Source organism: Scaptodrosophila lebanonensis, unplaced genomic scaffold, assembly GCF_003285725.1.
Source record: "Scaptodrosophila lebanonensis strain 11010-0011.00,11010-0021.00 unplaced genomic scaffold, SlebRS2 tig00000161-arrow-arrow-pilon, whole genome shotgun sequence".
NCBI lineage: Eukaryota > Metazoa > Arthropoda > Insecta > Diptera > Drosophilidae > Scaptodrosophila > Scaptodrosophila lebanonensis.
In genome coordinates this window covers 169,949-181,837 of record NW_022060597.1, presented here as the reverse complement: position 1 = coordinate 181,837, position 11,889 = coordinate 169,949, and the positions used below count along the sequence as shown (strand labels likewise).

Below are 11,889 nucleotides of genomic sequence, written 5' to 3'. Positions count from 1 at the left end.
GTTATCTTCTATGCCAGCCCACACAGCTGATGGGAACGCGATACCGATACCAATAAAAAAAACATTTTACAGCACTGCTTGCGCGGTCTGCAGTTCCATCATCACTATTCTTGGTAACACACACACATGCAAACGCATGTGGCCATTAGGACATGTAAATGAAAAGATACCCGGTTGTTGCATCCTTTCGCCCGGAATTGATAACCCTTTTTATGATTTTGTAAAAGAAATATAACGCTTCTTCATGCTTTGGTTACAAAATATGCATATATTTATTTAAATTCGCCTTTAAACTTTTGCTTTGCCGGTTAGTCTTTGTTCTCCTCTCCCTTTGCTGGCACTGTAGATGCAATCCAATTGAGGTACGGTGTATTTCCGTTCTCTATGGGAAGCGATATGACCTCTGCCACACTATAAGGATGATTTTCGCGTACATGTTTGGTGAGATCATCAACGCGTTCCGTGCGCGTTTTAATCATCAACAGGTATTCGTTGTCCTCGTTGACTTTACCTTCCCACATATAGATGGACTCGATCTGTGGCACAATGTTAACACATGCCGCCAGTTTCAATTCAATAATGCTGCGCGCCAAGTTCTTGGCCGACTCCTTGTCTGGTGTAGTGACAAAAGCAACGGAGCTGGTGCCGGCCTCATAGTTCGTTGGCCAAGAACAAGCTTGAGTGGAGCACATCTTTCTGCCGCCACCAGTGAGGGGCAGATACGGTTTACAAACGTTAACGCTAACACTGGAGCTGGAACGACTTGGTATTGCAAACGCAACACACAGCAGACCACGAGCGATTAACCAGCGGATGGATAGGGACTGCAGATTGCTCAGATAACGCATTTAGTGCCAACGCACTTTGTATTTCTTTTTTTTTCTGAAAAAAGACAAGACCGCGGGCAAAGGTAACGAACGTTTCGGCGAAAATAACAACAAATCATGCCAATGAACTGCTACGGTACTGCCATACAATGCAACGTATTTTCGTGCTGCCACACATTGCAACGTGTGCTGGAGCTGCCACCCTGTCAAAAAAGTAATGCTGCCGGCTGCAAACTGTTACAATTAGCTATTAATTGCATTGTTAATTTAAATCGGCATGTCCCATAAATCGCAGAAATTTGGAAAGCTGCAGCAACAGTTTCTTTGTTGCTACCCCCTCAATAAAATCGATTGGGCGGTAAGAATTAGCCAGAGCTTCGCGTTTTCTCTCAAAACTATTGCACGTTTTTCTGTGTTCCCCCCTCCAATAGAGCTTGGAACTACCCGTTGATCTTGAAACCCAAGAAGAGCTCATGTTGGCGACTTTTGCGCATCCTTTAAATCGACGTTGGCCCGTGCGGCGCAAGTACAAAGAGGCGTTCATTAAACGTCTGCTGGAGCTGCTTAAAGACGAGGAAGAGGTGCACGATGGCATATACAATAGTCTCTGTGGCCAATTGGTGTGCGAAGCTGCCGTGCCACAACTGTATGATTATAAGCATTACGTGCTGTCGCATCCCTACGAGACGACTATAACGCTTCGCGAGTCTAGCAGCTTTGTCAGCGAAGGCACCACCGGCCTGTGCACTTGGGAGGCTGCTTTGGCGCTGTCCGACTATTTGCTACAAAATAAAAATGTAGCTGAGCATAAAAACATAATCGAATTGGGTGCGGGTGCTGGTCTATGTGGCATTGTGCTCAAGAAGTGTCTGCTGCACGTTCAAGAGGTACTCTTAACGGACGGCAGCGAGCCATGTGTGCAGCTTATGCGCGAAAATATAGCTTTGAATTTTCACAACGCTGTGGATCAACAGCCGCCACAAGTTGCTTTGCTGCGCTGGGATGAGGTCGAAAGCTTTCCGTGGGCGAAATATGCTGCACCCGATCTATTACTGGCTGCCGATGTCATATACGATGATTCTCAGTTCGAAGCTCTGCTGTCAGCCATGGATTACATCTTTGAAATGCGCGATAATCGTATTGAAATGCTGTTGGCTAGCACCGTACGCAATACGGCAACGATGGCGAAGTTCCTAGATAAGTTAGGTGGGTCCTTCTCAATTAAATAACCAATATTTGTTATTCATGGGATTTTTTTCAGATACGAGAAACTATAAAATTACTCCATGCGCCAGTACGCAGCAAGAGGACAGTCTTTTCTGTCGCGACTATACGACAGAAGTAAAGATTGTGTGCATCACGCGTTAGCTTCGAAAGCTGAATACAGAACGAAAGAAAAGGCAGTAGTTTCTCTCACTATGATGTATGTATGTACTAAAGCGTAGAAATGAAATTGAATGACCATCAATCTGCCTTTATTTATACATTTTACAATTATTTGGGAGCATCAACTGAAGCAGCATTTGGCCAAACAACTGCACTAATCATGAGACTCTATAATACTAAAATATGTGATACCATTTGCACTGTTCATTGTTTAATGTTCCATCGAGGAGCTGATTGTTGGTATCTTGCCCTCGTTTAGCCAAGCCACGTTCAACTGTTCAATCTGATGCTCCAAAAATATAATGCCGCAGACGGTCTTCTGAATGTCGAGGAGGCTCATGCGATATGTGCGCGGAACCTTAATGGCCACAACAATTGCTAGCAGTGCCGTAATAATCATAAAAACGAACCCATGTGCCATTATAGTGCCTTTGTCAGTGAGGTAGAAGAACGATTCTTTCGAATCGTAAACAAAGTAATAGTAAATCAGGCCGGTGCTCAGCAATTTCAATATATAAGACACCGAAATGGCGCATTCAGTGAACCGTAAATGCGCAACTTCGATGAGAGCGACTTGAAGGCTGGCATGCGACAGTCCGAAGAAGAAAATAAGCACGCAAAATGGTATTTTTGTCTGCACAGATGTGCAAATAATCAGACTGAGCACTGTGAGGACTATGAGGCATAGCTGCGAGAAAACAAAGTTGATTTTCACCGAAAAGAATCGCAAACTTATCGTGCCCGTAACGCCGCCAGCGAACAGCATCCAAACCATTATATGGATAAGTCCTGGCTCGGTCAGCTGCATGGATGTGTTCAGACTAAACCAGAACAAAAAATATATGAAGAGTGCATATTGTATAGCCTCGGTGAAGAGCACAACCAAAAGCACATTCCACTGCTGATTTTTGGTCACATAGAAAAATTGCGTCCGCTTAATTATTTCCTGGCGTTTATCAAAGACAGTGCCATTCAAGTTGGCAATTCGCAGCTCATCGTCCCGACTATTCGCCACATCCACATGCCCCAAAAAGTTGAGCACTTTCAGCGAAATGTGCAGCGCCAGAAGGACAGCCGCCACGCACAAATATGTGGCCGCGAAATTTATATAGATGCCATCAGTGAGCTGTTGCCCTGGATAATCCCGCAGATTCTTTTCATACGCAGCGTGTATGAGACTCACTGCCGTCGCCAAACCCAACAGATAGAAACTGCAGCAGCTGGATAGGAATAGTGCGCGACTCATTTTAGAGCACATGCTCTGTAGGAAGCTGAAGCCAGCCACAAAGCTAATGCTGTGACCAACATATGCAATGAATGCGCCAACATAATCTGCAAATTAATAAAAGATTCAAGAATAATTGAGGCCATACTTGACTGGCAATTGACAAGGACTTACCGAAGTCTTTGCCAAAAAAGAAACAACTGGCTATTAAATGGAATATCCCTCCAACAAGCAACAACAGCGGCTGCCAGAAGATAAGGCGAGAACGCATAAACTTTAAGGTCAGCATGGAGAGTGCCACAATAAGGCTAATGCCGGCGCCCAGAATCAACGGGCCATATGCAATGAGGCCTACATGAATATTCCTTTCAGCCACAAAGGCGCATATCGTATAGCCAGTGACGAGGCCACAAGGTAGAAAGCATAAGCACGCTGCAAATCGGGAGCTTTATGTAACACAACGAGTCAAATTCTAGGGAAAAAGACTACTGACCAACTACGCTGGGCGCGTATTCAAATATTTTGTGCAGAAACTTTTGCCACAAATTTGACATTTTTCCCATGATTTCTTGTGAAGCCGTCCGCTGCTTGTTGTTCGTTTTACCACATTCTTGAGTGAGGAGGTGGTCATCGACAGATGGCTAACTCTTTTGGTTTGGTCAAAACACATCCAGCACTTGCAGCACATATGTATGTAAGAAGCAAGGCAATAGCCGAGCAATTGTCGCAGTTGATTAGATAAGATAAGCAAGAGAGGCAGGCGACTATTTGGCTTAGCCACAGATAAGCTCGAGGCAATATAGTGTGAGAATATGTTGAATATGAGCATAGGTAAGAGATGGCCCCGTATCGTGATCAAAAGCAATCGTGAGTTCAAACAGAACATCAAGAAACTTCACGACCTCCCGCAAAAATGAAATGAATATACCAAAATATTTGCATTGAAGATAATTGAAGAGTAAGCTGATAGATGAATTGCAAAAAGTGCTTTAATGTGCGCCTTACCCCTTCTCTCAGCAATCTCATTCAGTAGTGGAGAATCTCATTCTAAACAAAATGCCCACAAACTTAACGAAATGCTAAAAAGCAAGAGCAAGCAAATAATTGCGCTATCTAAAAGCCCTCAAAAGGTTTCCCAACAAGGCTATGAATCATTTGTGCACATCTACTCTTCAATTCACAGGGAATCTAAAGTCGGGTGCTTTAGTTAACTAGCTTAATCTGTTCATAAGTGGAGCCACTCCTAATCCGATAAGATGTCTCAGCAGACAGGGCTATGAGTCAACTTTAGTGATAAAGGTTTCACCTCGAAAAAGCTGCATCTATTAACTTTGAAGTTTGTTTTCTGCCTCTCTTCAAAATAAACAAATATAGATGACATGCAAAACACATACATATATCAACAAAATATAAGATCTTATCTGTAATATAGGATATAAAGTATGTGGAGAATGCAATAAAAAAAATCTTTTTACCATTTTGATAATATGAGGTTTGTTGTAAATCCAGTAACAATCCTACTATCTCCACTGTTACATCTTTGAATTGGTCACAACAAGAATTAGTTTATAACAATATATAATGTACAAGGGTAGATTAATAAGTAGTCGTGTTTGAAATAAAGACTAATTTTTTCAATGTTTTTGTTTTTTTGTATTTTCAAACTTTGTCTTCTTTAAGGCTTATAGACTTTTCCCAAAGTTGGTGCCATTTGCTGAACCCAAACTATTATTTGAGCTGATTTTTTTTTTCCGTCGAACCATATTTTCAAATCAGCGCATTGAACAGACAAGACGCTGGCTGCCAGGTCGGGCTGACAGATATCCTGGCCATTCTTCATCGAAACCATTTGTAGACTCGTTGAACCAATACTTCACGGTTGTCGGAAATGGGGAAAGGTACACATAGACAGTATTTAATGTAACTTTTATTTCTTCGCGTGTTGTTGCATCCAAAATTAAAAACTAATTACGATATTGATATTGTATGTATGTCCTTTTTGCTGATAAATGCAAAACACGTGTAATTAAAGAGTTTTTTGGTAGTTTTTAATCGATCGACCTAATAGAATGGTCCAGTAAAAATTTCTAATCAATGCCCACTGTCGTCAAACACGGGTATTTATTGATGGGTTTGCCGTTTTCAAGTACTACACCGCGAAAAACTATTACTCAAAATTTGTGATGAATCATAGCATATTCTATAGGAATATAATGGTTAAAATCAATCATATTATCGCAGCAATCGTTAACATAATAACAACCAGAATCTTGCGCCTCCGGCTCTGATCACTTCTTTCCGCCAGCTCTTGCGGACTACACTTCATGCCCTTAAGCATTTCTTCCCAATTGGCTTTTTCATCATCTGCAATTTTGAAATCAGATGTGTGGCTGTTATAAGTATAGCCTATTCGCATTCCATATCCTTACCCTCTACCTCGATCGGCTTCAGCGACATAGTTTCTCGTTTGTTGGTTTTAATGCTACTGCTGAGTATATATGTACATACTATGTACTAAACATACATAGTTCTGTTGTGGGTCAGCACAGAAGAAAGCTGCACAAAACGAGCTTTGATTAAACAAGCTAATTGTTACACCCAAACAAAGAAAATGTGATTCATGGCATTACGAATATAGGTCCGCTTTTAAGTTGTTTATCGGTTTGTCCCGACCACAATGCGATACTACGAATCACACCCATATACTGTGTAAAAATATAATAGTATGATCCTGAAATCAAGCTGGTGTTTCGGTTCAGACAATTTGTCATTATAATTTCCATTCTATTTTCGGCATTGTGTACAGTTTTCTTCTTCTTTTTTTTTTACAATATCCGAATTTACAGAAGTACGTTTAGTTTAATAATGCTAATTCTTTTGGCATATCTGATGGATAAGTAAACACCTTTTTAAGAAAACTTTTGTGTCTCAAGCCGAATTAATTTCCACAACCGCCATATCCGCCTGACTTAGCGCCGAATTGCAGAAAGTATAGAGTTAGTTATAATTATTATTACTTTGCTGGGCGATTTTCTGTTGACGATTTGACAAATTATTGGTTTATTTCGCTTGTATTTAAATGCAATATGATGTATTGAAAGATCATTCGAGAATGAAATCAATGGTGAATCGTGTTTGTGGAATTGAAAAAATGCAATGTTGTAATGCATTGTATATATAGTATATATTTCACACTTGAGGCTATATTACGGAAGAATCTTTTAAATCGTATGCGATCTACCATCTGATACCTTATTCGATCTTGACTTAGATCCTTTAGGATCACGACTTAGCACTGATGGGGATGGCTGATGTATATATCCTATCGTATTCTATTAATCAATAACCAAATGTATTTTTCTTTTGTTTTAAACTATTATTAACATTTTGGTCAAAACTCGAAGTAATATTTAAATCATGCTTTAAGCGATGATGGTAGCGCCGTGATTCGAACCGAGTCATATACTCAGGAGCTATGCCAAGCCCCAAAATAGTTTATGGAATTGAAAAATAGTTTATGCGAATTAGTAGTAGTTTCTTTTAAAATGAAAAGTATTTCATGGAAATGTATCGTTTAGGATAGAATTCACAGTATTGTTTATATACAGGGCAGGAAGAAGAAGACGACACCGACAAGACAGAAGCAGCAGCAGCAGCAGAATTTAATTTAATAAATCGAATAACAGGGAATGTTATAGTCGAGAATGTCCGAAATAGCTAATCCGAATCCGCTCCTGAATTTTTGGGGGGCATACATTTGTTTCGCTTATAACGTCTCTTAGCGCTTAGGGCTCAGGCTTTCCCCAAGACGGACAGATGGACCGACTAGACCGATTTGTTTTCGTCATGCTGGTGAAAGACTTACTATTAAAGGCTTAAAAAGTCGATATACTTGTATATTGTTCATAAAAAGAAACGCAATTTTTGCGAAAATTGATTTATTCATGAACTTCCAATACCTTAGACCTAAACATTTGTATATAAAATAGTTACAGATTGTTAACTAAATGGGATAAACTTACACAGAAATAAGTTGTGGTACATAGACGAGTGATTCGCGGTAATTCGAAAAATACGGGCACGGCCTGCATCAGAACTTCTCGTTGTCTGAAACGGCTGGGTATTGCTGGAAGACTCGACTCTTGGCCACGTGGATAGCCTGGAACTCGTTGGATCTCTTGTCGTGGGCCAGAAATTGGTTGGAACGCCAGAATTGGGACTGCGCGTCCGGTTGCGGCAGTCGTCGAACACCCAACAGTCGATTCCGTATATCCACGAGGCTGGCGGACTGCGGCAAGAGCCATTGGACAAGTGGAACGGCAAGCAGAGTCAGCAACAAGGCTGTCACACTGCTGGCCAATAAAGCCCGCCATTGATTGTCCACGCGGGTCTCGTACTTATAGCCCTCGAGCACGGCTAGCTGCAGGGCTAGGCTCGTGGCCAGAGCCAGTTCCGTGTAGAGAAACGGAGTGCACTCGAGCAGCAGCTGGAGAGCATGGCTGGACAGGACGCCCAGCGTAGTGTAGATGAAGCAGAGAAAGAGGAAGCAGTGCTCCGACTGCTGGTCATCGTAAATGCACAGCAGAGCCACCACCAGCGTGAGAAATATCAGACCAAAGAGCATGTACACCAGCTTGGGTGTGTAGCGGAGCAGGAGCAGTGTGCCGAGTAGGCAGCCAGCGGCGTAGATGGCGAAAGGCGCATACAGCTGAGCCCGCTCCAAATAAGCTGTCGTCGCACTCCACATGAGATGCAGATAGACGGGCGAATAGATGCAGCAACAGCGCTGCAACAACATCACGATCCCGCCCAGCAAGAGGACTCGCCACTGGCGACTGGGCAGCAACTGATGGTCGTTGCGATCCACAAACTGTGCCAGAATTGCTCGGCGCGGCAGGAACACCAATCGCTCCTCATTGAGCAGCTGAAAGACCAGATCCGGACTCTGCTTATAGTTGTGCCATCCCAGATGCTGAAGCAGCTCGTTCAGACAAACGCCCACTACCAGAAGCAGAGCTACACTCAGCCCAATCAGTCCGCAGTGTTGCGGCTCGAACTCATTGAAGATGATGAAGCCCGCACAGAGACCACAAGCATGCGCCGCATTCCCAAACGCTATTCGAGCTGGACGCACACCGGTCGCGCTGCTCCGGAGGCTGATAAAGCTGAAGCATGCAATGTACAGTATGCCCAGACCAATGAAGCTGAAGTAGTAACTGACGGCTGCAAGGATAATCAGGCAATAAGGGGACGTTTTAGGCCACATATTTGAAGTAAATTCTTCAGTTCGTCTGTATGAACCATCAAATCTTGTAAACCATAATAGCTACTGACCCTAAACTTCCTACAAGGACTTCTCTTATTAATGTACACATTAGGTTTATTTCAAATCGCTATTGCTTTATATATGTACGTAGTAGCTGCTTTAAGCATCTTTAAGCATCTGTGCAAAAACGGAAATTTGTACCAATTTTTGTTTTTACGATATCATAGCGAATCATAATTTAAAGTTTTGTATAAATAGTATAAGAAGTGCAATCAATATATTTTTTTTTTTTGTTAAAGACATTTAAACCAAATAAAGTTGTATCGAAAACGAAGTACTATGTTATATAACTGATATACTATAAATCAGTGAAAAAGCACTCTGTTCGAAAATTTGTTGTGATTACAAACATTGTTTTTATAGGTTTACTGAAATTTTATTTAAGTTGGTGAGGTATACTATACAGTAAAAATTCTAAGGGCAATGTCCGCTTAAGAGGATACTTAAATACAAGTACTTAGTACACTACTTAGTACTTAGTACTTATACTTAGTACAAACGTTCTAGACTGGGTACAAAAAGTGTCCATTAAGAGAGTTTCCACTGTACTTTATAGCTGCCATAGAAACGATTGGTGCAAATAGCACCAAGAATGTTTTAATTGATTGAGAGTAAGGGGGCTTTTCTGAATTCGGACTTGGGCCAATATTTTCATTTCGATCTGATTCATCATTTTCGTTTATAATTTTCAATTCCAGTTGATTTGATTGCTGATTTAATAGCCCTTGTTGATTTCTTGTTGGTTTGTTTAGGCGATAGTATTGATATATAGTACAAGACTATTTTATATGCTGATTAACCGAATACCTATAGGTATATATGTATGTTACCACTTATCGCAAATTGAAGCCAAGATTGGGAAAGCAAGAAAATTGAAGCAACCTACAACGGTCTTATATAAAGAATTTCATATTTATTTAAATGATCATTCTGTGATAATTAAACCACAGAATTCAATCTAGAAAATCTGATCCTTTCATTCTTCACAAAGGTTTTCTACAGCTACTCCTGAGTTTAGTCCACGACCTTATCTTGAGGTATGATAGCTAACATAAATTTCCTCCGCGTTTCTTTAACAAACACTCTTCTATACAAGTTTTGAAATGGTATTAGTGATACTGTCGTTCTTTTCTAAATTACAAGTAGTTAGAAGCACTTATTTTTATTGGGATAGGTCCCATTGAACAGTTCTTATGGTGGGATATTGGAAAACTCACCCAGTTGCTTGCTCAGCATAAAGCAGCTGCTCAAAAGCTGGCAGAGAAGTCCATAGAATATGATATAGTAGTGATCAAAACTGTAGCGCTGCTTGCGGTGCTTTCGAAATGTCCAGATCAGGGCCAGGGCGAAGGCCATTATGCCGCCCAGCAGAGAGTACCAATGCTGCCATAGATTGTCATAGGCAAAGGCATATTTCAGATAATAGCCAAACGACAGTCCACACTCCCAAAGGCAGCAGAGAACTGCAAGAAGAATTGGAGAAGGAGAAGCAACGATCAAGGATTATAGAGACATCTCCGTAAAAGCAACCAGTACCAAGCAAATCGGGTAGGCAGAACATGCCGCGGACGCGTTCCCACACACTAACCGATAGTGGCAACATTGAGGGCAACCACTATGGAATCCAGAAGAGCTCTGTGCACATCACACCAGCAGATGCGAATGCATTGGGACGGCCTTCCCGCATCTCTGCCCCCAAACGCCAAACAAATGGGCGAGGTTGGCTATAATTATCGCCAGATAGCGCATCTTGTTCGAATGCCGTTCAAAATGCCGCCGCAAGCACCACCAACCAGCACCACCGACGCAATCGCAATCGCTGCGCCGCTCAAGATAAGATAACCGACAACTCAAAAAACATGCAACGCCATAATTAAAAAATAATGATGTACCAACTCAGGCCCTCCAATGAGTCTAAAACGTAAATAGTTGCGGCATCGCGCGAGCTTCGCTGTCACATGAATCATCTCGAATACTTGTATCAATGAATACGTCTGCGTGACTAGGCTCCAAGCCCATCTGGATTTATTGTTGCCTCTACGAGTTATAATGGGCTTGATTTTCAACCCATATAGATTGATCTTTCATCTTGAAGTCTGTCTGCAATTCGTTGCTCGTTTAAGTTTTCCATAAAATATGTAAGAACCTACGTTATAATACATGTATATACAAGTATTTAAAAGATGTTTCCCTGATTTCCCGCATGCATCAAAGAATGTTTAATTCTCACAAAATATGTTGGAAAAAAGTCTAAGCAAGTGTTGTAACTCCACTCCAAATGTGGGACACACATGAAATTCGTTGTTCGTAGTTTTGCAAAAAAAAAAAAAAAAAATTATGGTACTTTTTATACCCTGTACCCGTAGGGTAAAAAGGGTATATTAGGTTTGTGCAAAGTATGTAACATGCAGAAGGAAGCATCTCCGACCCCATAAAGTATATATATTTTGAATCAGCATGACGAGAGAAATCGATCTAGGCATGTCCGTCCGTCCGTCCGTCCGTCCATCTGTCCGTCCGTCTGGATGAACGCAAGGATCTCAGAAACTATAAAAGCTAGAATAACCAAAGTTGGCGTCCAGATTCTCCTAGATCCGAGAAAGGACGAGTTTTTTTTTTTTTAATTTTCCCCCAATTCCCCCGCTACAGAATTTCGTCAGTAGCATCCACATTTCAAATGCTACCTAAACCAAACTTTGCACACATAATTTATATATAATTTTTACTGTTGCTTAAAATATTATTCAATTCGGTAAATTCTAAGAAAAGTTATTAGCGAAACAAATTCTCGCCAGTACAACCCCCACAAACTGCAGCAACAAGTTCGCTCTTCTTCTTCCTCTTTTTGCTGCTGCTATGGGCGCATATAACTCAGTGACGGAAGTTTACCTGGGTACAGGGTATTTCACTGTCGGGCTTGCTCGACTGTAGCGTTCTCTCTTGTTATATATTCAATAGATTATATATACAAAGATTATATATTCAATAGATTATACATATGTTTATTCCATAAATGAAGCTGAGATCTATAGCTTATAAAAGAATGAATAGTTTTCACGTTTTAAAATATTGGACATGAGTTTTATATATATGTATAGCTTTTTACAATATGCTGCTGAGATCTA

General features: G+C 41.1%; 4 protein-coding genes across 4 annotated transcripts; 1 reads left to right on the top strand and 3 right to left on the bottom strand.

Moving 5' to 3' along the window:
* Window positions 1-245: 245 nt before the first annotated feature.
* LOC115629685 (protein CutA homolog) lies at window positions 246-937 on the bottom strand. The gene has a single exon (XM_030526207.1). It carries the CDS (start codon window positions 846-848, stop codon window positions 309-311), a length of 540 nt encoding a protein of 179 aa, XP_030382067.1. The 5' UTR covers window positions 849-937; the 3' UTR covers window positions 246-308.
* Window positions 938-1,054: 117 nt separating this feature from the next.
* On the top strand, window positions 1,055-2,217 carry LOC115629657 (protein-lysine N-methyltransferase EEF2KMT). The gene is made up of 3 exons (XM_030526171.1): window positions 1,055-1,185; window positions 1,259-2,033; window positions 2,089-2,217. Exons 1-3 carry the CDS (start codon window positions 1,105-1,107, stop codon window positions 2,193-2,195), a joined length of 963 nt encoding a protein of 320 aa, XP_030382031.1. The 5' UTR covers window positions 1,055-1,104; the 3' UTR covers window positions 2,196-2,217.
* A 63-nt stretch (window positions 2,218-2,280) lies between these two features.
* Window positions 2,281-4,470, bottom strand: LOC115629656. Its single transcript, XM_030526170.1, has 3 exons — window positions 3,932-4,470; window positions 3,613-3,870; window positions 2,281-3,545 (listed from the first exon to the last, which is right to left on the bottom strand). Exons 1-3 carry the CDS (start codon window positions 3,999-4,001, stop codon window positions 2,425-2,427), a joined length of 1,449 nt encoding a protein of 482 aa, XP_030382030.1. The 5' UTR covers window positions 4,002-4,470; the 3' UTR covers window positions 2,281-2,424.
* A 2,939-nt stretch (window positions 4,471-7,409) lies between these two features.
* Window positions 7,410-10,426, bottom strand: LOC115629691. The gene is made up of 3 exons (XM_030526212.1): window positions 10,301-10,426; window positions 9,982-10,227; window positions 7,410-8,661 (listed from the first exon to the last, which is right to left on the bottom strand). The coding sequence occupies exons 1-3, from the start codon at window positions 10,365-10,367 to the stop codon at window positions 7,529-7,531; spliced, it is 1,446 nt and encodes a 481-aa protein (XP_030382072.1). The 5' UTR covers window positions 10,368-10,426; the 3' UTR covers window positions 7,410-7,528.
* Window positions 10,427-11,889: the final 1,463 nt, after the last annotated feature.

Coding starts and splice junctions, on each gene's coding strand:
- LOC115629685 (XM_030526207.1), bottom strand. CDS start 848: ATGCGTTATCTGAGCAATCTGCAGTCCCTATCCATCCGCTGGTTAATC.
- LOC115629657 (XM_030526171.1), top strand. CDS start 1,105: ATGTCCCATAAATCGCAGAAATTTGGAAAGCTGCAGCAACAGTTTCTT. Junction 1,186..1,258: donor TCAATAAAATCGATTGGGCG/GTAAGAATTAGC, acceptor CCCCTCCAATAG/AGCTTGGAACTACCCGTTGA. Junction 2,034..2,088: donor GAAGTTCCTAGATAAGTTAG/GTGGGTCCTTCT, acceptor GATTTTTTTCAG/ATACGAGAAACTATAAAATT.
- LOC115629656 (XM_030526170.1), bottom strand. CDS start 4,001: ATGGGAAAAATGTCAAATTTGTGGCAAAAGTTTCTGCACAAAATATTT. Junction 3,871..3,931: donor ATACGCGCCCAGCGTAGTTG/GTCAGTAGTCTT, acceptor CCCGATTTGCAG/CGTGCTTATGCTTTCTACCT. Junction 3,546..3,612: donor CTTTTTTGGCAAAGACTTCG/GTAAGTCCTTGT, acceptor ATTAATTTGCAG/ATTATGTTGGCGCATTCATT.
- LOC115629691 (XM_030526212.1), bottom strand. CDS start 10,367: ATGTTGCCACTATCGGTTAGTGTGTGGGAACGCGTCCGCGGCATGTTC. Junction 10,228..10,300: donor CTGCCTACCCGATTTGCTTG/GTACTGGTTGCT, acceptor TTCTTCTTGCAG/TTCTCTGCTGCCTTTGGGAG. Junction 8,662..9,981: donor TATGCTGAGCAAGCAACTGG/GTGAGTTTTCCA, acceptor TTATCCTTGCAG/CCGTCAGTTACTACTTCAGC.